Source organism: Hirundo rustica, chromosome 3 (assembly GCF_015227805.2).
Source record: "Hirundo rustica isolate bHirRus1 chromosome 3, bHirRus1.pri.v3, whole genome shotgun sequence".
Lineage (NCBI taxonomy): Eukaryota > Metazoa > Chordata > Aves > Passeriformes > Hirundinidae > Hirundo > Hirundo rustica.
In genome coordinates this window covers 2,586,647-2,610,385 of record NC_053452.1, presented here as the reverse complement: position 1 = coordinate 2,610,385, position 23,739 = coordinate 2,586,647, and the positions used below count along the sequence as shown (strand labels likewise).

At 40.5% G+C, this 23,739-nt stretch overlaps 1 protein-coding gene across 2 annotated transcripts; it reads right to left on the bottom strand.

Annotated features, from left to right (window-relative positions):
• Nucleotides 1-830: 830 nt before the first annotated feature.
• Nucleotides 831-23,374, bottom strand: ACTR2 (actin related protein 2). Of its 2 annotated transcripts, XM_040057875.2 has the most exons (10): nt 23,231-23,374; nt 17,570-17,680; nt 15,014-15,028; nt 12,758-12,973; nt 9,377-9,449; nt 7,394-7,530; nt 6,461-6,610; nt 5,659-5,804; nt 5,138-5,270; nt 831-3,979 (listed from the first exon to the last, which is right to left on the bottom strand). In XM_040057875.2, the coding sequence occupies exons 1-10, from the start codon at nt 23,276-23,278 to the stop codon at nt 3,809-3,811; spliced, it is 1,200 nt and encodes a 399-aa protein (XP_039913809.1). In that variant the 5' UTR covers nt 23,279-23,374; the 3' UTR covers nt 831-3,808. The 2 variants fall into 2 exon arrangements, with proteins under 2 accessions (XP_039913809.1, XP_039913810.1); XM_040057876.2 differs by lacking the exon at nt 15,014-15,028.
• Between the last annotated feature and the right edge of the window lie 365 nt (nt 23,375-23,739).

The following is a 23,739-nucleotide window of genomic DNA, read 5'->3' as shown; positions in this document are numbered from 1 at the left end:
TAGTACTGAGCAGAGGTATAGCCAGATGTATTTATTTTTTCCCAGGAATGCAGTGATGAAACACATATTTGGGGTTAAGGGTGGCCTTGCTTTTTTTTTTTTTTTTTTTTTTTTTTTTTTAATCTATTTAAATCCTGTCTATCTGCGTCTGTCCCTAAGATGACAAGTGTTTGACCCAGTCACTGAGGCAGATGCACCCAGGGCCAAACTGCACGTAGTGGTTCCATCTAAGAAAAACAAACCCATTATCCTACCAGGAACAAGATGCCTGGGGAACATTCCTCCAGCACAGCATGTGCAATGACCTGGGGGAAGGAGCTGGTTGAGCTCATTTCAAAAGCCAGATAAATGCATCATGAGCGGTGGACCAGCCACTAATCCACTCAAGTCCTTCTAAAAGCTACAGGTCAATCCCACAGGCACTTTTTCTCTCAATTAAAATGAGGGATGCAGGTGAAATAGCACATGAATTCACAATGCCAAGGAGATTTTTCCTAAACAGGGCATCACGATGTGGCTCCTGTGCTTAGCCAAGGATGCTGAGGTCAATACAAGTCGAGGGCTCTTCCCATGTTGGGGTATGGAGGTTGAACTAGAAAAAGATTCCTGTCCAAGGACAAGGATTTTCTCTTTTTAAAGAAAAGGATTGAGGGATTGGAGTATTGGCTAAAGGATGGAGTATGACAGCAATAAGTAGAGACAATGTGTTATTTTGTCATGTCAGATTTCCTCAGCAAAAGCAGCTCATGATGGTTTTGTGATGGAAGTTAAGTTAGAGAAAAACTGACAGAACTGTGATTTCCCAAAGGAAACAAAGCAAACATAATCTACTTTGAAAAAAATCTGATTTTATTTTTGTATTGAAAAGACCTGTCAATTTAAATAGATGTTTATTTCCATTCATGGTCTCAACCAGTGTTGTGTGTTAACATTATTCAGAACTGTATAAAAAGCCATCTGTGTTACATTGGTTAACATCCTAGAACACTGGGGGAGGGGAGGGTTTGAAGCAGCTTAACATTAAAAATAGGATGTTCCCAAAAAACTTACAACTGATGCGGCATCTTCTATTCTAATTTTATAGGAGCTGAAGCATTTTGCAAATACAATTCAAGTTATTTGGTCTTCAAAAAAAAAAAAAAAAACCAAAAACTTTAAAACCAGATTGCTTTCATAGCAGTATTGAAGCTGTCAGCTGAGAGAACACACACACAACACTCTGTGGTGTGTGCAAACACATACACGGAGAACCACACTGAGCACAACTGGAACACCCCGTTCAGCGTTCGGATTACGAACGTGTTCCTCCGAATCCATGATCACAGTTAATTTAAAATGCTAGTTGCCTTTTTTTTTTTTTTTTTTTAATATATACATGGTTTCCATGGAAACCCAGGATTCTGCACAATCAACTGACATTTATTACTCATGGTGCTGTGAAGTTCTCTAGCGAAGGGGCCAAATTCCAAAACCTTTACTCAAACATGCGCATACCTCAGTGAAGCCAGTGGACAGGGGAGAAGATGGTTAAGAAAAGGGGTTGCAGGGTCAAGGTTTAGATTTGAAAAACCACATGACAGATTGTCATTTAAAAAAAAAAAAAAAAAAAAAAAGTTTTTAAGTCATTCTTTGGTTTATTTCCATGATTCCCAACACTGTCTGAAAAGCCCAGAGACAGTCACATGAGAAATCATAGCTCTAAAGCAAGCCCACAGCATTTTTAAGTCTTGTGTATTAAATGTTTAGAAGACTACAGGAATTCAGAGTACCCCTTACATTCATGTCCCCAAAAATCTAGTAACTGCTTAAGTGCATGCACTGAGGGCACGACCGGCATGCCTGTAAATTCGTATTGTTCAAGTTAAGAGCAAATATAGCTGCAAAAAACCCCACCCACCTATAATTAAATGGTCATTACTAGCAACACTAGAGTGACTGTCTTGTTATTAAAGAAATGCAGACGTGGTTCCTGCCCCTTTGGCTCGCTCAGCCAAAGGAAGCTGTCTGCTCAATTCAGAAAGGAAGCACATTTTTCAGAGTCCAAGGGAGTTTAATATTTCCATGTTTCTGGGGTCAATTATTAATGTAAAGATGTAGACCAATGGCAAGTATATGTAAGCGTCTCTCATACATTCCAAGGTTTGGAAGATCAAGAGCAGATCTTGACTTCCTTATGCTTAAATGTTATGGTAGGCTTCGAAAACCAGTAAGAAGTAATACAATATTTCTATGGAAAGCAAAGTAGAACTAAGTCTAGCTAGCATTTGTATGCAAGCAGTTTTTGCTATGCTGAATATAAGGCAGATTTTATTGCAATGATAGTTACCAGTCTGCTAGTAGGAAAAAAAAAATACAGGCAACTATACTCAGAGAAGGTGGCTGATAATTACTAGTGACAACTTCTATTTTTTAGAATAACTCAGCTTTAATGTACTTTCTGGAAACAGCATTTTCATCACTGGTTTTCACTTCCTTCCCCATCCCATGTTAAGTATCAAAAATCAAGACTGGATAAAATGAATTGTGGCTATTTACCAACCAACATCTTCTACTCCAATATTATTCTTAACTGGAACAAATATAAGTCATTCTTTATAACCTACTGCCACTGGTTGTTTATAAATATCTGCTTGCTGCAATAAACACTGGTCATTGAAATATTCATTTGCAGTAACTACTTGGCACTAGGTTAATATACTTGTAAAGTTTAATGGGAGTGCTTCTGATGTACATACAAGCACTTAAAACATCAGACTTTTTAAAACTTAGTTCTGGGGCTTTAAACATCTGTAGTTACAGTTTTCACAAGCATTTCTGAAAGTATTAAATCTCTTCAATAAGTTTAGAGGCTCCTGTCTCAGCATATCTAAGTTTCTTCAACAATTACACAATAGCTCATTTAACATTCTTGCTTCTTGCGTCTTGTGCCGAGACAACACGGTACCAAAATTTAGTTACAAAAAGAGGCATTTTTGGTCAGGCTGACCCCCACCACCCCCAGCTGTCCCTCAACAACAACAAAAAAAAAACCCAAAAAACCAAAAAAACACAGCTCAAACCTGTCTCCTCCCTCCAGGAAAAAAAAAAAAAAAAAAAAAAAAAAAGGACACCTAAGGCCACAAATGTACACTTGCCAGAACATCAGGTGTTTCTCCGTTCGTGGCAACTGTACATTCCCACTTAGTGAAATACAGTCTGAAGGCCCCACCACCACCTTTTAAGGATGAACCACCTCAGAAGCCAGTTTAGGCAGCAGTGCTTATGAAGCCACATCACATCGAAACAGCGTGTTAAAGTCATTCCAGCTACTTCAACTAGTTTTTAACAATGTTTAATTCCTAATTGCAGGAAAGAAAAAAAAAAAAAAAACCTTTATGTAGAGGCATAAAGATGCAAAGATAACCACCACAATGATCCAATAGCAAAAACTCTTGTTTAAAGGTTTTCTTATGCTAAAAAAGGCACACAACCCTTTGTAAACTAGAGACAAAAGCTAGCAGGACTACAGCAATAAACCCAGAAGAAAAAGCCTACCAGAATTACCCAATTGCCTACTGGGAGGGAACAATGAAGTAGACAGGCTGCTCTCGCTCCGTTTTGTTTGCGGGGAAGTGGTCAAATTTAATAGTCAAATTGAGCCACATTAAGAAACATTTAACAAAAGCTACCCCAAGAAACCAGAACAAAACCTGACGTTTGGGTCAAAAGGCCAGAGCCAGGCCCTTCCATAGCATGTAGCTGAGTGAGTTCAGAGATTGGCAATGAAAGAAAAAAGCTTTAGACATGTGATGGGAACAAGCTTTGGGATCTATCGAACAGTCACACCAAGCTTCTCCAGCACACGCACTCCCTTTTCTTGGTATTCTTGTCGAGTCATCCAGAAGTTGTCTTTGTCTTTCATGATGTCTGCTAGAACGGCACCGCCCAGAAACACCATGTGCTTCCGACGAGGGGGATCTTCGATCCGGATCTTAAATTTCTGAGAATAAAAAAAAAAAAAAATTAAAGGAGCTGTTACTGGGATTCTTGAAACGAAGGCTCGCAAAATAAAATCGGGCTTTTCACCGGAACAATGAAGTGGAAACCGTCTAGCGAGAAAAATGTAACTGAAAAACTGAAATGTTAAGCACAGGGCACTCGGTGCGAGCTTCCAGCTTGAGCAACCGAAGTAAAGTAGTGACTTTGCATTGGAAATTACACACAGCTACTGACATTTGCCCCAAAATTGTACTTTGGGTGTATCAACAAAAAGCCCAGGATTCAGAATACTGACAGAAAATTAAAGACCCAATTTTTGCATTTCAGGAACACTATTAAAAGTGAAGTAATTCTTAATTTTTGGTGGCTAAAATTATCAGAAGTAACCAGATCATCAAATCACAAATATTTTAGAATTATACCAATTTACAAGATCTAAAGCAGCTTAACTAACAAATATTCCCTTAACTTCTTCAGTGCTAAAACTCTAACTTCAAGAGCAAAAATGAGAACAAAGCTATGACTGAAATACTGTCTCAGATGTAAAACATTCTGTACAATTGAGTCATTCCACAGGAGACCTTCAGAGAACACTGTACTAAGAACCAGGGAAGTTCAAATCCATTCAATTCACCATTCCACTCAAAGGAATTCACAGTACAACACTCTGTAATGTGTGTGGCTGTGTTCCTTCCTTATCACAGTCACCAATGGAAAAGGGAAACTTATTCCACCTGAAAGTGTGCTGGAACTCTAGCCCCTCTCACTTCTGAGTATTTCACTTGCAGTATGAACCAAAACTTTCACAGAATAAAAAAAAAAAAAAAAATTTTGCTCAATGACAACTTTAAGGCACAGAAACTCCTTAGATTTGTTTAACCAACATTACAGTTTGTGTCCTGGTATTTATCAGCCTATTTTACACTCGAATCAACCCAAGACTCCAGGAATGACCTGCCAGTAGCAGGATCTAGAAGGTAACTTTACTGCAAGTGTGAACAAAGCAAAGGCAGGGGTGTGAGGAAGATGGACAGGGATTTTGCAAGCTGCAGGGAGAGCCACCCGCAGCTTCCCTCATTTCTGACCACTTGGTTCCCTCTAGTGGGGATTCCCGGGAAGCCTCTGCGCCCCCCGGCTGCTGCAGACACCCGATACCCACCGAGAGTTTCTCCACGTCTCCTTTCAGAACTCGTTCCAGGTAGAGCTGCTTCAGTTCCCGCTCCAGCCGTGAAGGCAGCCCAGGGTACATGGTGGACCCTCCGGACAGCACAATGTGCTTGTAGAATTCAGACCTGACCAAAAAAACCCAAAAAATAGTCTTTGTAGTGTTGTGTAGTTTACTCTGTACTACAACAGGTACCTGTACAGATAGGGGAGTAAACGCAGATCTAAAAAACAGTCACTGCACAAAGCCAGACTGCACAATTTCATGCCCATGTTTTCCCAGAAAGCAGAAATAAAAAAAAAATATTGTGCTTTCAAGATTTTATCTTTGTTCATTCTCATCGAAAGTTTCCAGACAACCTGTTAAGCTCCGAAAGTTCAGCCTGAGCCCCACTCTCAGCATACACCCTTCTCCCAGGAGCACAAATTAATGTCTAAAGCAAAAGTTGTTATTCTGAAAACAGTTCTTACATCACCCCTGCACTCAGACCAAGGATTTAAACGCTCTGCTCTTACCTGGTATCAATGTCAGCAGCCTGGATGGTGTTGAACAGCAATTCAGCCACACCAACCCCTTCAACATTGATTAGGTGAGGCTGGAAGAGAGCCTCCGGTGCCTCAAACCGTTCTCCACCAACTTTGATAATCCTGCCATCTGGGAGCTAGGGAAGAAACAGCACCATTGAAAAGACTACTTTTAGCCACTTGAATGCTAAAAAAAACCTCAAGAGGAAATGACCTACATTGCTCCCAAATGTTTTAACACAGGAAATTGTTGATAGTTGTCAGCACTGCAAGAAGTCGTTCAGCAGTACTGAAAGAATGTACAAATGCTTTAATCATGCTGCAATTCACTTGGAGGAGACATCAGGGACCAGACATATCGATACTGACCTACCAGACTCCTAGCATCAATTTAAAATATTATCTTACAGCAAGAGTAATGTTTTTCTGCAAGTTTTTCCAATTGTGATCACAAAGTTTCCACCAAGAGCAAGTTTACCTTTCCTGACACCAGATATCAGTCTCACGTCTTGCTGCTGCATGGATGAAGCTGAAACAATTCCATGTGCTAGAATAAGCCCACTTTCTCTACAAATTCCTGTACCATAATATTCAAATTTAAAAGATCTAAGAGCTACAATGACAAGAATGAATAAAAAGTCTTACAGAAAATCTGAAAAGAAAAAAAAAAAACCTGCAGAAGATTTTCCCAGAAATTATTCATTTGATTCTACAGGCTGAGAGGTGAGCTACCACCAAGAATAACTGAATTTAAGGAAGTTTAGGAAAAGGAAAGCTGTTTCAAGACACTCACCGTGTAGGATTCAACTAGAACTGTGGTCTCTAGTGCCAGCTTCTGCTCCTGTTCGATGTTGTAGCCCACGTAACACAACTTCTCCTTGATCATGCGAACCGTCTCAAAATCAGCAGAATGGTTGAAAGCGTAACCTCGCAGCAGGAGGAGCTGGAGGGAACACAGCAGGTGAGCAGGAAGTGAGAGCAACAGATCTCTCGTTAGAGGGGTACATTTAAACATATATCTCTGTTCACCTCCCTTTTTTAGCTGCTAATTTGGGTATCAAGACAAATCCGTCCCAGCGTATCCATTATCCCCAGAAAAGCAGCAGCATTACTCCAAATGGGAAGTTTTCTTCATCATTAAAACTTCCAGCACAAAGACAAATGATAAAAAAACCAAAATCATTCTTATCTTTACAACTTCACTTCAGAACATTCCCATCTTCCAGTTTAACCATAAGGTCTGTCAATCTAGGATGTTGGTTATATTTAAAACGCCCAAACAAATGAATTGCCTGTCAAACATCCTCTCTCATTTAATAATCAGGAAGGAATCGCTACACTGTTTTCCACACTATAAGGAATTCATTCTGAAAACAGATGAGTAGAACTGAGAGAATACAATTTAGCTTTCACTTTAGGTATGAAGAAAATCAACTTTCAAGCTTTTCCATCTCAAACAGGGAATAAATTCCCTTCCTACAAGATTGCCACTAAGAAAATGTGATACTGAATAACATCAGCATCATCACACGTGATTTAGATGAGGAAACACAGTAAGAATAGACTGAAGCAACACAAGAGAATACAGTGGTTGTTAATGTAATTAACATATGAATAATAAAGGGGAAAAATAGAGTGGTTTCATGCCATCAAGGGATTTTGACTTGAGCCAACAGACCACAGATACCAACTTCAACCTTAAACGCTCCTCCCTCTCCCAGCTTACCTTAATGAGGTACCTAGTGATGTCCCTCCCAGCGATATCTAACCGTCTTGTGAGGTGAGGGAGGGAGAAACCTTCATAAACTGGGCAAATGTGAGTCACACCATCTCCAGAGTCCACGACAACACCAGTCAGCAAACCTAAAAGAACAGGAGGGAAGCACAACTTTTATTGCACTTTCATAAAGAGAGCGGAGCAGCAGCGAGGTTAAGATGGGATTTTTCATTGTAAACTGGTGCAACCTCTCTTCCCCCAGTCATCAGTAGGTATCAAACTTCAGGTTTTCGTAGTAACAAATGCTTTCATACATTTTTTTAACAAGCATTACTTTTACCTAGATGTTTAGAACTCGACCGCACACAATTTTATGTGGCGTTTTGACATCTTAAAATGCACTCTAATTAAAGGGAGTATCTACGTTCATTAAATGCTTATTGGGGCACAAGTTCATCCACTGGATTCAGTTGTGCAACTTTTTATTAATTTCTGAAATATGAAGAAATCTAGAGATATTCAAGCCACAGGTTTACTTTGTTAAAATTCTTAGGACTTGTTGATTTTTACTTCAAAAAACCCAAGTATTTTCATAAGGTAGAGAACATTTGGACTATACAGTACACGCCTAATATTTCCTCACATAAGTGGAATTAGACTGAATGAGATCCACTTACATAATTAAAAAAATCAACTCTCATGAAGAAGGTATACCAGAAACTATTAAATTCTAAGGCATACAAAACAGATACCATGAACACGTAGAAACAGACATTTCTGTACTTAAGAGGCAAAAATCAATGGTGCAAATTGATCAGGAAACAGTTTTATAGTTTCTCACAAACTACCCAAAACAAGAAAGGAGAGACCTCAGAAGTGTGATGCACTGAAATGAGGCACATCCCTATGTAACTTTAGCCATTACTTTAGTGTTTGAAGTAATATAAATAAGTAGGATGTTTTAAAGGACTTTTTTACTTTTCAAAAGCAAATGTTTGATTTATGTGCCCCTTGATTTTTATATCTTAGAAGGTCTTCAGCTTTGTTTTAGATGATGGTATGTAGAAACACTGCAGATTGCTCCAAGTTGTCTCACATTCTGTTATTCCAAAGTAATTGAGCTCCACACAGTAAGCTACATGTACAATTACAGCAGAATTTAAGACTGTAGATGTCAGTTAATTAAATATTTTTAAGGAATCAAACCAAACAAAAACCAAGGGGAAAAAATGTAATAGCACAGATGGCAGCAAATAAAATTAATATTCAGGTCTGCAAAAGTGGTTTTGGTTCAAGTAGTTAATATTGACTTGTGCGGCAGAGCCACCTTTCCAGTACCCCACTGTCTGGACAGAGACACTACAGCCACAAGCTAATGGACATGGATATTTATATCCTGCTATGTGACAACTAAATACACCAAGACACCAACAAACAGATGCAAGGAGTCATGGTTTTGGAACTGATGTGCTTGAGAAGCTTCTTAAAATCCTAGATGGATTGAAGTCGATGGTAGAATTTCCACTGAATTCAGTCAATCTGTAATTTTCTGCTCAAGCTGAGGACCATTTCAATTTAGTTTATCTACAGCAAAAGACTCAACTTTTTATTCAATTGTTTTTCCCCCTGAAAATCGTGCAAAAGTTACATGAGCCCCTTCTTGAAATCACTCTCTTGCTCATGGAAAGAAGTTCTTCCTTTTTCAGAAAACCCAAAGTAAGCCATTAACACTTGATGCCACAGGCAAAACGATTACACCCTGAAACAGGAAGAGTTTTGAGGAACCAGGTTTTTGCATTTATCCATGAAAATAACACCAACAGAGGTACCTATCAATAGTTCCTCAAAAGAAAAAAGCAAGCTGTTAGTCAGAGCTGAGCTTCCTTAGAGAACAGCATGGAACTAAGCCCAAGACCCAGCGATGCCATGTTAGTGCTTTGGCTCAGCGACACATCTGGAAATTTAAGAAACTTTAGGTTAATTTTTGCCTACCTTGAGCATACAGGGTAAGAACAGCCTGGATTGCTACATACACCCCAGAAAACTGGTACGTCTCAAACATAACCTGTAAGATGAAGGCAAAAATCAGCTTCCAAAACAGGCCAAATACCTCCAAGAAACCGCACTGGTGTTTGGGAACTGTATTTCTAGAATTTTTACTAATCAAAAACACTTCCCAAGGATATTCATCACACAGATTGTACATGAACATCAGAGACCTATGTGCTTTGGGACAGTCAGGAGTACATTCAGTTCTGTACCTCACCTGTTCACACCAGACAAGCCAGATGAAATATTCCACCTCCGTCAAGCAACAAAAGCAAATACTTATAAGAAACCCACACATCGATTTTTGCAGCTTTACACAAATTTTCACTTTTCCAAAGTGCTTAATGAGTGGGAGGCAGTACTTGTAGACCAGCCAAGCAGCTCATTACTGAAGTGTGACTTGGGAATAAAATGTTTGTTTAAGATGTATGCTTTAAAACCAAGTTCAGGCATTTTTCATTCTTCATATTAAGCCACACAGATTTTGTACAACTGCACACTGTGTCAAATAAAGACCAGACTCCTTCATATCTTAGTCTAGAATAAGCCCACTATCACAGGTTGTTCTCTGGATCTGGACCACTTCTTCCCTTCTTTAAAGGGCAATCAATGACAAACTTTGAAATTCAGTGTAAAATCCACTACAGAGAGAAAACTGCAGGTTTGCAGAACTCATACTGAAACAGGAAAAGCAACTCCTTGTCTTGAACACTAGGTTTTCCTAATCACTGAACTAGTTTCAGTTAAGAAGCAGGCCAAGATTAAAGGATGTAGAGTTTATAGGATCTTGTCTTCTTCCTGAACACAAGAAAAGGCCAAGTAAAGAAATCATGCTGTACAGTAGTTTTCCCCTCAATAAGCTTTACCAGGAAAAATGGATGAACTCTGATTATTCCAACGCATACAGAGGTTTTGCTTTTGCTACCCTGCAGCCTTCTGAACCCTTCTCTGCAACTTTTAGGATTAGAAACTGAATGAATCCTGCTCCCACAGCTCAAGTAAAAGATAGCTAAATATTTTTGAAGAAAAAAGCTGATGCCTGACATTTTTAGAATTCTGAACTATTTAAAGAACCTCCTCCGTTAGAACAGTGTGAAAAGGAACAGAAAGGGAACAGTTGAAAGGGCAGCAACTCAAAATAGATCCCCTTTGAGTAGTCACTGTCTAAACCCAACACTATTCCAAAAGATATTTTCAAACAACCTGAGTGCTTATTAAATGAAAAAATAATGTAAGAAAAATCTGAAATTACCACCTTCATACAACAAAATCAATATTCAAATGGCCCTAGTTACTGCCTTCATATGTATCAAACCCTAAAGGCTGGTACAAAACCTTTTATAACATTTGGGGGTGTTGTCATTCTTTCTTTCAAGAAAAAAGAAATGCATTCTCCTCTGCATTTCCATTTCTTTGACATGGAAAATGCCTCAACAAAGGGCATGTATGTTAACAAACCTTAAGATATAAATACTGAGCAAAACGTTTCCCTGAAAAGATTCTTCTTCACATAACAGAAAATTTTTGATTACCTACAAAGTGATGTTCTAACTGGGTACAGAAAGGAAAAATTAAAAACTGGGAAAAATATATAAGAAATCCTAGGTTGGATTAGATGAAGTGACTGACAAAGGGACGAAATGAGGAGAGAGAATTACTGGAAACAGAATTATCTATTATATGGTCCAGATGACTGAGCTTTTCTTCTAAAATGCTACTGCACTGTATCCCAAAATGCAGAGATATTATGATATTTACTGCAGGCTTTAAAAAGTATCTTCATTCAGTCCTCTGCCTCATACTGGGCTTGCCTTCCTGGAAAGGAGGAGGCCATGTCAAAAATGGAAGGAGTATAAATACATTGCAGTTAAACTAAATATTGCAAGTTCTCATAACATTGTGTTCCATTAAAGCCATTAATAGAAACAGTGAGCTTCTGTGTAACTCAGATTTAAATTTACAAAAATGGATTCTAGTTCTCAGTGATCCTCTGCATCATGATTAAGCATCTGTGGTCTCTGGGGTGGTGTTAAAAAGGCAAAAGGAGCAATGCAAATATTCCATCAGAATTCAGAGGCCATACTAGACTCTTGAACTTTTGGTATAAAATTACTTGGCACGAGAATAGCTAAAATCCATCCTTTCATATTTATCAGGAAAACAGAAACAAGAATACTGTTGTTGACAACTGAAAAGCAAAGAAGCCTGGACAGGAAATAGAGCCATTCCTACCACGTGGAGGCCACCCAGAATAACCTGCTCTGCCTATCACACCACAGCTGGCTGATACACAGGACATGATATTACCAGTGTTGCATTACCTGATACTTAGGTCACAGGACTCTAATGTCCACAATTGCTTTAAAAAAAAAGTTGAATTTAGATTGCACAGTCTGATTTTTTTTTTCATTCAAGTTTTCCCAACTTTGCTAGACTTCATTTGTTCCCTGGTCCCTGGAAGAAAGGATTAGTGCAAATGTATTCACTGCCAAGTTGCAGAAGGCACTACTGTAGCTGTGACATCAAAAGGATTTCAAAGGAAACGTGATGATAAATGTAAATTCTTAACAAACTAAGCAATGAATTTGGGGAAATAAATATATATATATATAAACTTTGATATTCAAACTTATATTAATTGAAAATACCTACGATGCTTATGAGAAAAAAAATCAACAAAACAGAAAACTAAACATTCTGTTCTCATAAACATTACTGCTCTTCAAACCAGAGTCTTCATCACATGTACAGGAGCTAAACAATATATATCTGACAACCTACACTGAATACAAGGTTCAGCTGGAGCTCAGATCACCCAGGGCAGCACCCTGAGACTGAGGATGCAAGAGCCAGGCTTTCCTTCTTAGAAGGCTTTCATTGATAATCCCTAGCACTAATTGGAGATTAGTGCACTGGTTGCCATCACACCTTCATCTCAACTACCTCCAACAGCACTGCTCCATCTGGTAAGCATCATCTAGCTCCAATCTCCTCTGCGTTACTGGCTTATACAAGTCCAAGTCATTTAAAGTAATTAACATTCATCCAACAGCTAGTAATCAACGTATCCTGGGTATGTGTATTTCCAATTCTGTGCTTTAATGCTGCAATTAATGCTTGAGACAAGAAGCCTGCTTACAGCTTGTGAATGAGATCAGCTGGTTTGAGTTTAAGCACGGTAGCATTCATGCCCATGGCTGAGAAGGGGTTTTGGGTAGGGAACAGAACTGCTTTACTTCAGACAGTCACTACGTGCTGCTGGAACAAGGAATCTCTCAGCAGTGCTCCAATGACCGTGTATCAGCTCCCACTAGACACACATACCTCCACAATCTTCTCCCTGTTTTTAGTCGGATTCATGGGAGGCTCTGTGAGTAGTATTTTACAATTTTTTGTGTCAATGTTAAGTTTTTCTGGTCCAAACGTGTAATCCCAAAGGTGCTTCATGTCATCCCAGTTTCGAACTATGCCATTCTCCATGGGATAATTCACTTCCAGCATTGATCGCAGCTCACTGGCTTCGTCACCAACCATCAGATCCTGTAAAATTTTAACACAGAAATGTGTCAGTGTTACAAACACCAGTCTCCTCAAGAATGACAGTGAACTGCTTCAGCCTGAGTCCAGGTGTGCTCTTAAACAATGCCCACATTTTTGAACCATTTGCAGGTACTTAGGAGAGAAGTAGAATATATTTCATGTAATATTTAAATTTGGCTCTTACCCATCCCAAAGCTCTTCCAAAATAAACATTATTAATTTGATTTTTTTTCAATTAACCTTAAAGAAACCAATAAACCCTGTTAGAGCTAGAGATTACAAAGACTTTTTAAGTACAGATGTTTCTCCAGTGACACCTCCAAAATTATTTTAACAAATACTAATTTCTAAGAGCCGAGATGCAAAACAGCACATAAGGGTAGTAGGTGGGATTGGCAGAATATTTTTCCATGCATGTTGCAAATTTCTGTGCACAATACCAAAAAAGGAATAATGAGTGGTGAATAAGCATACCGAACAGGAGCAAAAGCAAATAAGAGATTATAAATTCCACACCAGACATTAAAAGAAACAATGGTTTACATATTGCCTGTGTCAATAGGGTGTGAAGAGACACATCTGAATATAAAACATAACCTCGTCTGTTCCTTGCCAAAAGACCCAAGCCAGAAACCCCAGTAATGCATTCTTGCACAAACACAACCAACTAATGCAATCTGTGTAGTCATTTCACACTGATTAAGCAATCTGTTTATTAACGTTAGTTATGCAAACATTGCACATTCAAATTAGTAGCATCACATCTTCTCCTTTCCCACGTATTTCCCACAGGAAGTATGCACAGTAACATCTCATCTTTGCTCCTCGTTAGAGCCCATACTTTCCTGAAGAAGCCTAAACTGACTCACTTGTACTCAGGCTGTAAGAACGTATTTCTAGGTACCATTAGCTCTGTGTCCATAATGATATTAATTGGGAGGAGGAAAAGAAAAAAAAAAAAAAAAAAACCAACAAAAAACAGCTGCTCTTCATCCAAACATATGCCACAACAGTTTGCAGTTTGCTGCAGCACAGTGGAAGTGAGGGTTACTCAACCTACTGTTCAATGCCAGGGAAAAAAAAAAGATGCACAAGAAAAAAATCTGGCATCCGGTTTGTAATGCCTGTTTTAGAAGTGGCCTAGGAGGTTGCTGTTGACTATATAAAAAGGAAGTTAATTGAAAATAGTTTAAGTGAAACCACTCCTCTTTCACCCCCTCTCCCTGACAAGGTGTTTTGTTTTCCCTCGCACAGCAGATCACGCTTCAGCTCTCGACCGTACAGAAGACAAACGTCAAGACTCCAACACTTCCCATCAAAAGCACTCTGGTGAAACCATACTGTGAGAACTCCACCATGTAGCCACGTTACTCAGGAGAATTTAAGATGAGACAAACTCTACCAGTTAGAAGAATCAGAATTTTCTGTGCGCCGCTCTTTGAGGCTCTGAGCTGCCCAACGGGACGTAGCCCAGGAAACGCCGCTATTCAAAGGTGCAAAGCGAAAGTTGTACAGAACTTTCACATCCTTTTAAAACAAAGCTAAAGGGCAGAACAATTGTTCTCTCTTGAGAAAACAGCACTAGCACACTAACAAACACATACACTTGGCAGTTGCAGAGGAAGAAGGACAACACAACCAAACTTGCAGAGGGATCAGTATTGTGGCACCCAATGTTTCCACCACTTCAGCACTCAGTAGTATCTGCCTAACTGCAATCTGAATGTTTCTTCAAACTCTTGGTTTGTAATGTTAAATAGAGCAATTTCTACTGTTAAAGATGCTGAGTTGATCTTTCATGTTGATCTTTCAAGGTTATTCTTGCATCTTGCAAAACTACAGGTTACAATACATAACATTCTCTCATTAATTAGTTGCCAGTAAACCAAAGCAATGAACGATGTCCAAAATAAGTATGTGTTCAAATGTAAAATGTAAGACAAGACAAAACAATGAATAGCATTTAAAAAATAACATAACAGCTACTAGGTCTCATCAAGCAAAAATGGTAAACAAAAAGCACAGGGGCACCTCACTTACCATCATTTTGTTATTCTACTTCAACAGGTCAAGAAAGGTGAAGAAAAGGTAGAAGCAAGAAAGTCAGAAAAGGCCTAAATGAAATTCTCAAATTATTTTAAGTACACAGTAGAATTAGGCTGAAAAGAGATGCATGTACAGCAGGAAATGATCTGAGTTAGTTTAGTTAGGGCCAAACTAACATTATCAGGACATCAGATTAAATTGTCTCTTTAGAGGAAGCTATTGCTACATGTCAGTGGCCAAGTCGTGTTTAGGCTTCCTAGACTGCAAACAAGATCAGTGCATCTTCCTATCTCTCATAAATAGGATTTTGTGTATAAATATTCTGTAACAGCCGAGTTTTACCCTGGGCTAAGTGTATATCTGAACTAGACAAGACTCTGCACAGGACAATTGACCATAACTAGCTCTGACAATTGCAAAATTTAAATTTTGTCTTAAAAATTCACTTAATATATCCAAGAACTGAAAACTACTCCCTAGTACTGACTTATTAATATCCCCCAAAAGTTAAACCGATAATCTCCTTGCCAGCTTCCTTTACTCAGTTTTAAACTCATCCCATAAGAACTCACAGCGTATGCCTAGAATTAAATTTTGGCATAAAACTCCTCTGCTAAAATACTTTTTTTTTTTTTTTTTTTAAATAGGAAATCTGCAAAATTCTCACAAAGAAAAACAGCACTCACACTTTACAAGTCTTTCTACTTTATTATCCTACTGGGAAACCCAAAGTGTCTGTGGCAGGGATTTCTTCTCTTGATACACTGCGTCCTTAAGAAAGGGTGACAAGCTGTTATAGGCAGATGATATAAAACTTCTAGAAGAATCTAGATACAGTTTATGCTCTTTGAAATGCACCAACATGATCCATGGTCAAGCAGAAGACCAGCAATGTATGTGAGATGATCATTTACAGGTTCTTTTGCTGATCTCATAGCAATTACCCACTTCTACCTCCTATCTTTTCAATGCAGCACTGTTATTTGTAACAATATTGAATTATCAGATAATCAGAATACACCAAAACTGGCTGTATTGAATCAGCTGGAAAGAAAATATGGCTTCAACAGTGAGATTTCATGCAAGAGAATTTTGGGGAGAGTTCAGACTCATAAATTACTGCATAATTTCAAAAAACTTTACCAGGACCTCCTCTAAGGAGGCTCTTGACGTTAAGTTCAAGATGATACCCAAAGAAATACCTCTTCCCAAATCTTACTAGGGAAAGGATTATGTTTTCTGTCTCCTTACAAAAAAATCCTCTCTTCTATGAAAGGGAAAGATCTCTATCCTCTCAACTAAATTGTCCTAGCTGATACATGGTAAAGCATTACTGAGATAATAACAAGACAAACCCACAACCATATTTTGGGAAGCTCCAGCGTCTTTCAGCCTTTTGACTTCCTTGTATGGCTTTCTGCTACTGCAACAATATTACATGCAGAAGCAGAAACCCAACAACTCAAGTCCTCCTTGTCAACTACAGGGTTCTGAAAATAAGGAACAAGACTGGACTGGGTTTTTTTCTTCTTCCTAAACTGCTGCTCAGAGCCAGTAAGGAAAGCAAAATTGAAATCCTGTATATGTGTGGTCCCACTAAACCTTCACTGGCCTAAGGTTCTGCACTGCCGCCTGCTTCTCCCTCACTCTCCAACTGGAGCTTGCACGATGGTCTAGTAAGGCAGCCATTACTTCACTTGACCAAGAAATCCCTCATTTTCAGCTGGATCAGCTCACTAAAGCAGCTCACAACATGCCTGCACAAGCAGCATGACCAGCACAAGGTGAGAATTGTGTGGCCAGAAGCAAGAAGGGAGGATGTGACCACAGCAGGGTCAAGATATTTACCGAAGCCTATAAAACAGAAGCAACTAATAACTTTTGAAGTGTTACTCTCTAATTACAAAAGAAGTGAAAAATTATAGCTCCCTGGACCTCAGAAAACGAATTCTCCAACAGTGGTTCTCCCCCCATGTCTTGGAATAACGCCCCAAGACAAAGCAGCCTCTCCATCTCGAACCGGTGTGGAGCACCTACGTCCATCAACAGCAAAAGGAAAACGAAAACCATAGAAACAATGAAACGCAAACACAGCCAAGGTTTAACATCTCATACAAGATCACAGATGATCAACTCTGAGCGGAAAGCAAACTGTACAGAAAAACCTGGAAGCTCCAGCAGTTCTTCAGCATTGTCTCAAAATCCCACAGCACAGCTTGCTGACAGTCAGTCACTTCTGTCTGATTTCTGCCTTCTAATCTTGACACCATCTGCATATTGGCTTTTGAAGCCCCTCTTTGCCCAGAACCACTCGTGCCCTACCTGCTGCCTCCTCAGGTGTACTATCTGAAGGCCTCCAGTGCTTTAGATTACCCTCTTCTTAACTTTGTAGTTTGTGACATGCTAAAATCCAATACAGAAATGAATCAAGAGATACTGAAACAGCATAAAAGAGAGTTAAGGAAAAGACATTTCCAAACATTACACAAGTCAAAAGCTGCCCTAAATATTTTTTATCTGTCAGGGAGAGATAACAATCAAAAAATTTACCTTGATTTCGATGTTTCCTACTTTAGCAGTTGATCTTATAATGGGTCTTCCAACCAAAGCTGGAAAAATGTGCTCTGGAAAATTCGAGCCTGCATAGCCACATTTCACAAACTGAAAAGGAAGAAATCATTTCATTAGAATATGCATTACTTCTGTTTACACATAGAAACCTGGTTTGGGGTAAAAAATTAAAAGTCCAAATTTAAAATCGTGTGCCCACTGGAAACCAATTTGATTTATACTTTCAAATCAATTTTACACATTTTAGATGATGCATAGATTTTTAAAACTGACTAAAAGTATTTTCTAGAATGTTTTCTGAATCAAGACTATCAGATTTTTGAGAATAAGTACATTGCAAGGTGTAAAAGAGTCCAATGTCTGAATTTTGGATTTCCTGTCACTCTATAAAAAAGTCCTCCAGCAACCTGAAATCTGTAATTTTGTAATGGATCACCTTATAATGAGTACCCAATGAAACCTAATTAAATCACCTCCAATTAGAGCACACAGTAGCATAATGAATTACACACCAGAAAAAGCCCCCAAACCTCATGAATTCAAGTTTCACACTCTTGTAAAGAGTGCTCAAATGTGAACTAGCAATTCAGATGGATTTCTCAAAGTTTCATCATTTTGAGGCTTTCCTTTAAGGATAAAGTCTGCAATAAGCATTTCTAAAACCAGGAGCACAATCAAAACTTTAGATGATGGCAGTTCACACCAAAAGGATGCTCTGAAAGAGTGTTTGTTACCGAAACATATACAAAAGGAAGCTTTATATCACTGGGTTCCAAGATAGTATACACAATAAGAAAACAATGACAATTTACTGAACAATTTAAAAATATATATAGACTCACTAGAGGAAGCACAGTTGTAAATTGTGAACTTTAAACGTGCCAGCAAGAAGTTACAAGGGGATCAGCAAGTTATGCTCTTCAGCCATCCTATTTTGATAGGATATTGTCATGTATCTTACTCTGATGTTCTGCCCACAGCTCATACAGAGAAGACTCCTCTTTTATTCCTGATGCACAGTTTGCATACCGGACTATATTAAAATGCCAGAACAAAACCATTTTCATCTGCAAAGTTACCCAGCCATTGAGGTGCAGCAGAGGTAACCCAGCAGCACGGGATCCCTCGGGTTGGAGGGAACCTCAGGAGCTGTCTCATCCAAGGCTGGGCTCAGAACAGCCGAATTCTGAGCAGGTTGCTCAGGGCTTGCACCAGCCTCCAAGAACAGGCAATTCACAGACTCCTTGGGACCCTGTCCCAAAATGTCCCAAAATGTCATTACCCGCTGCAGGTTGTATTAAAAGCCACCTGCTAGAATTTTCCAAATATTCGCCGAATTTTCTGAAGCAAGGTCTGAAGACTGCCACTGGAACAATTTTCCCAGCAAAGAGCACAGCTAATTGCAGCTGAGAGGAATTCTGTCATTACACTAACGGTAACATGAAAAGTCACTTGTGCTGTGGCATGTAATTATTCACCTTACTGCAGTAAAAAAGGGAACCTGTTGTGGAAAGAAATTTTAGAGAGCCAGTTACAGAAAGAGCAAAGAGATACTTTAGTTAAAGCTGGGGTGATAGAGGGGAGAAAGGATTTTTATTTTGCTTTTTCGTGACCTCAGTTTCTTTCACTCCTTCAGCGCTTGCCCTCCAAAGGCAGAGCCGTTGGGAATGCCTGAAGAATGACACTGTGCACAGAACTCAATCCACTTCAAATCCAGAATACTCTGAAAAGGCAAGTATTTACCAATTCCCTTTGGTTATACTAAGGGCAGGCGTGTCTAGGAGTTGTATAGATCTTATCTGCGCATTCAAGAATGCAGTGCTGCTGTGAGAAAGCAAAGAGCAGCCACAAGCACTTCTGGATCACGTACCTGAACACGCCAGCGTATCAGAAGTAACAGGGTAAGTAATATCTAATTAATCTGTACAATTTAAACTCCTGGAACATCCCCTCAAGAAGCTCCACTACTCTAACTTTTAAACCCTGCTAAGCCCCAGCATTTATATAGCAACCAAAAACAACTACTGCACAAAAATCAGAGCCTCTTGGCCAACCTTTAAAACACCTCTCAGAATTGCATACAACTACACTGACCTAAAAACTGCTGACCTACAAACCCACAAAAATTCTAACTATTTGATATGAATAGTAACTTCCAGCCTCTTTTTGCATTAAGATCTTGACGCATCTTCCTGGGAAATTAACTATGTTGGCAATTAACAAATCCTTGATTTTAAAAACAGATTGTCATTTCTCCAACCAGCCTAAAAACACAATCAAAACCAGATTTAATCGATGCAAACTGCAATGAGTGAGGTTAAGCTTGGACATTCACATTCTGTTTCCCACCTCTTTCTGGCCAGAACAGAGAGCCTTAAAAATTACATCTTACAAAATTTGATAGACTCTGCCATGGACAGAAAGGACAGCACTTTAACTTGCCTTCAAATTTGAAATTTCCCCTTCCAGTCTACATAAAAATTTAATGAAGAACAAGTGAGCCTTCTTTGTCAGCTTCCCCATCAATGGGGGCATCCCCACTGCAGCATTCTCCCTGACATTACCCTGAATATTCAGCTGGTTTCAGTAGGTTTGTGATGACCTAACATTGCCTATGGCTGAAGAAACAGGCTCAGTAAAACTACCAATAGGTAAACGCACAGATCTGTATAATAATAGATTTTGGATTCTTTTAGATTTTTTGAAGGGGTACAGGAAACATAAGATATCAGTCCCTACTGTCCCTTACAGGAAATCCTTCCAAATCTTCAAGTAAATGTTATGAACTGCAATAATCTGGAACAGCTTCTCTATTCTAAGGCCCAACACTAAATGCTCACTGTTCTGCCACTCTCAGTTTGAAACTCTTTAATTTAGGTACAGTGCACTTGTTTCTCTTTCACCTCTTGCTGTGACACCCCTCACAGCAATTATTGAACAGTTTCAGTACAATGCTCATGTTTCCAACAATAACATGAGCACTCCATGGATTTACCCACTGCTGCAAGGACTTCATCATCCTTTGTTTTTGCACACGTTTGCTACACATTCTGAATGTTCTAACAACAGCTATTTAGCCAGCCTGTGTGCAAGACCATGTATGTAAGAATTTTTACCATATATAGTTTCTTCTCCATTTCACTGTGGTTTTATACCGAGTCTTTCACTTCCTACTGAGTCATCAAACACTAAGAACTCGCATGTATAAGTGTTCTTTCAAACTAAAAGAATGAGGAAGCTCGCAAAACGGGCCACGTGATGGCTTTTAAAATGAACACTAATATTCTTATCAGATCTCCCTGCTTGATCCTTCCCACTGATGCAACTCCCAAAAAAAAAAAAAAACCCCTAAACACAGTTACTGCAATTTCACAGGCCAGTAAGTAACTTTCTGTTTGGCCTCTAACAATAAGAACATCCACCTTTAATGCTTGAGACCTCTGAGCTGCCATTGCCTGCCACCCACACTACATGTTGCAAGGACTTCCTTCGAGTCCCTCACCTCTTCCTCAAAGATTGGCTGCAGCCTGACACATCAGAGGTCCTACAGCAGCCCAACAAGAACAGAGAATTTCAAAGCCAAGCCTAATGTTAAAAATTCACTTGATTTTTCCAAAGGTACTCTTCATTTTTTAGCTATAAGATTTCTGACACCTGGAAAGAGATTTAATTTCAATCATGCTTTTAAGTGTGAAATCAGAACTTAATACTAAGTATTAAGTATATCAGAAATAAGACATCTCTTGTCACATAGGAAAAATATTATCAAAATACTGGTTTGATGATATAGAACTGCTCGATACCTCCACATGCAGCTGAGACTCAAAAGTTTTACTGACTGAATGGAATTTTTGTCCAGCTTAGTTATCCCAATCCTCTTTCAATTATCCCAAATCAATCTAAACACTTTAACAATTACTTGTGACACTCTGCTCTCCCACCCAAGGAGTTCTGTGGCTCCCAGACACAAACTGTTCTGCTCCAAGGCGGAGCACGACCCAAAACCGCACAAGCTGAAGTGACACAGGCCCCTCCTCTTGCACCATGAAGGCACCTTCCACTCCTGTGGTTATTTATATCCTGCTGGGACAAGGCATGAGGGAAAAATTGTATGGATCCAAGACACCTCTGGAATTAACAGCAGGCACATTGGTTGTAAAGAAATCAGATTGGGAGATCTGAGTGGAAGGATCGCTTTTACCCGCCGTGTCACACCTGAGACCAGCCAAGGCACAACGCTGCTGTCACCACCAATGCACTAAACATTTTACAACCCAGTGGTTATTGCCATATACAGGACCATGCCAATGGATGAAGCTCTGAATTATTCCTTTTAAATCTGGGCCTCACAATAGGAATATTAAAGAAAAAAGAACAACAAAAAAATCTCAAACCAAAACCAAGCAAACCAGAAAGCAGCTTCCATATCCCTTTGTAACAAGAAAATGTTATCTTTTCTTCTTTCCTTTTTCTAAATGACGGGGTAAGAAGTGCCCACAGGCTCTGAACCCTAGCCCTATTAAAGATAATTTCTGCTCCATGAGGGTTAACGAAGATATCAAAACTGTCAAATCCCTGAACTGCCAAACATGATGTTCTTCTGCCTGAACCATTCTAACAATTTCAGATGCTAATTGAAAACCCCTTTAATTTAGGATGCTGAATCTCTAGTAATATCATCCTTCGTCTCAACTATTCTTTCCAAGGCTTATAAAAAAAAACCCTAAGAAATTTTAATTGCAAGTGTCCATATAAAAAAACCCCAAAATTTGTTTTTAGCCGTTCAAGAGATCTTAATGTACCACCGGTTAAGACAACCCTCCACATAATATTGCTTTACTAGGGGAAACCCTATATTGCTAAAATAATTACCAAGGGGAAATATCCACCGATAGCATCTGATCTCTTTCTGCTTTAAAATGGTATCTTTTTCACTTCCTGCCAAGGTGCCTCACAGCCTGACAAAAGGATGGATTTCCAGCGGGTGCCTGCACGCTTACGGAGGCCAGAGAAGGTGGAAAGGATGGGGAGAAAACCTTCCATTTAAAAAATGTCAATTCGGAGGTACGTAGCAGATCAGAGAGGTATTAAGGAAAGGATGATGCTCTATTTTGAACAGCAGCTGCCAAAAAAACCCCCACCCCCAAAAAGACAACAAACAAAAAAACCCAACAACTAAACCCCCAAACATTTATAATCCTGCAGACACAGGAGGCATCCTGATCGCTCAACGCATAATGCGCTCATTCAGAATTTTTTAAAATCGGCGTTTTTGTCCAAACGCTCGCTGCTACAGCTAGCCTCGCTCGGGTCACGTAAAGCAATCAGGATATCGTCGGTAAAAGCAGGGCGCCGAGGGGATGGGGGCGGGCGCAGCAGCCCCATCCCCGCAGACCCCCGGCGGTGCCCCGCGGTTCGGGAACACGGGGACACCCGGCCGAGGGCCGCCGGCCGCCCCCGCCCATTCATTCCGCCGGGATGGCGGCCGGGCCCGGTGGCGGCAGCGGGGCCGGGCGGGCGCGGCCCGCGGGCGGTGCCTGCAGGAAGCCGGGCCGGGTCCGGGGGGAGTACTCCCGGCTTCCCCTTCCCCTCCGCCCCGGCGGCAAGGGCGGGTCCCGGCGCCGCCCGCGAGAGACTCACCCCGGTGCCGTTGTCGCACACCACCACCTTCCTGCCCAGCGTGTCCATGGCTGCGACACCGACGCGGCTCCGCACCGGGACCGACACCGACCGCGATCACCGGCACCGCCCCGAGCTCCGCCGGGCCCCCCGAGCGCGCCGCCCGCCGCGCGCGCACGCCGGAAGCCGTCAGCGCGCGCCGCCGCCCCGCCCGCCGCCGGCCCCGCCCCCTCCCGTTGCCATGGCGCCGGCGGCGGGACACGGGCGGGACGCGGGAGGCGAAGCGGGCCCGAAGCCGAGTTCCGGAGGTGCCCCGAGTCACCCCAGCTTGCCGGGTCGGCGCCCCGAGCCTCCCCGAGTCACCACAGCTTGCCGGGTCGGCGCTTTGTGGTCGTCTCTTACCGATGGTCGAGGCGGGGACGGGTCGCCTGAGGGGCCGCTCGCCGTCTCCCCTCACGCCCTGCCCTCCCCGCGGGTGTCCGTCTGCTGGCTCTCCTCGCACTGAGGGAAATCAGGCAGCTCTGAAAAGC

Excerpts from the sequence above, each read along its gene's own strand:
- ACTR2 (XM_040057875.2), bottom strand. The coding sequence starts at position 23,278 with ATGGACACGCTGGGCAGGAAGGTGGTGGTGTGCGACAACGGCACCGGG. Across the intron at positions 9,450-12,757 it reads ACAGGGAGAAGATTGTGGAG|GTTATGTTTGAGACGTACCA; the intron begins GTATGTGTGTCT and ends TTCATCTTACAG. Across the intron at positions 3,980-5,137 it reads GAGACGTGGAGAAACTCTCG|AAATTTAAGATCCGGATCGA; the intron begins GTGGGTATCGGG and ends TTTTATTCTCAG.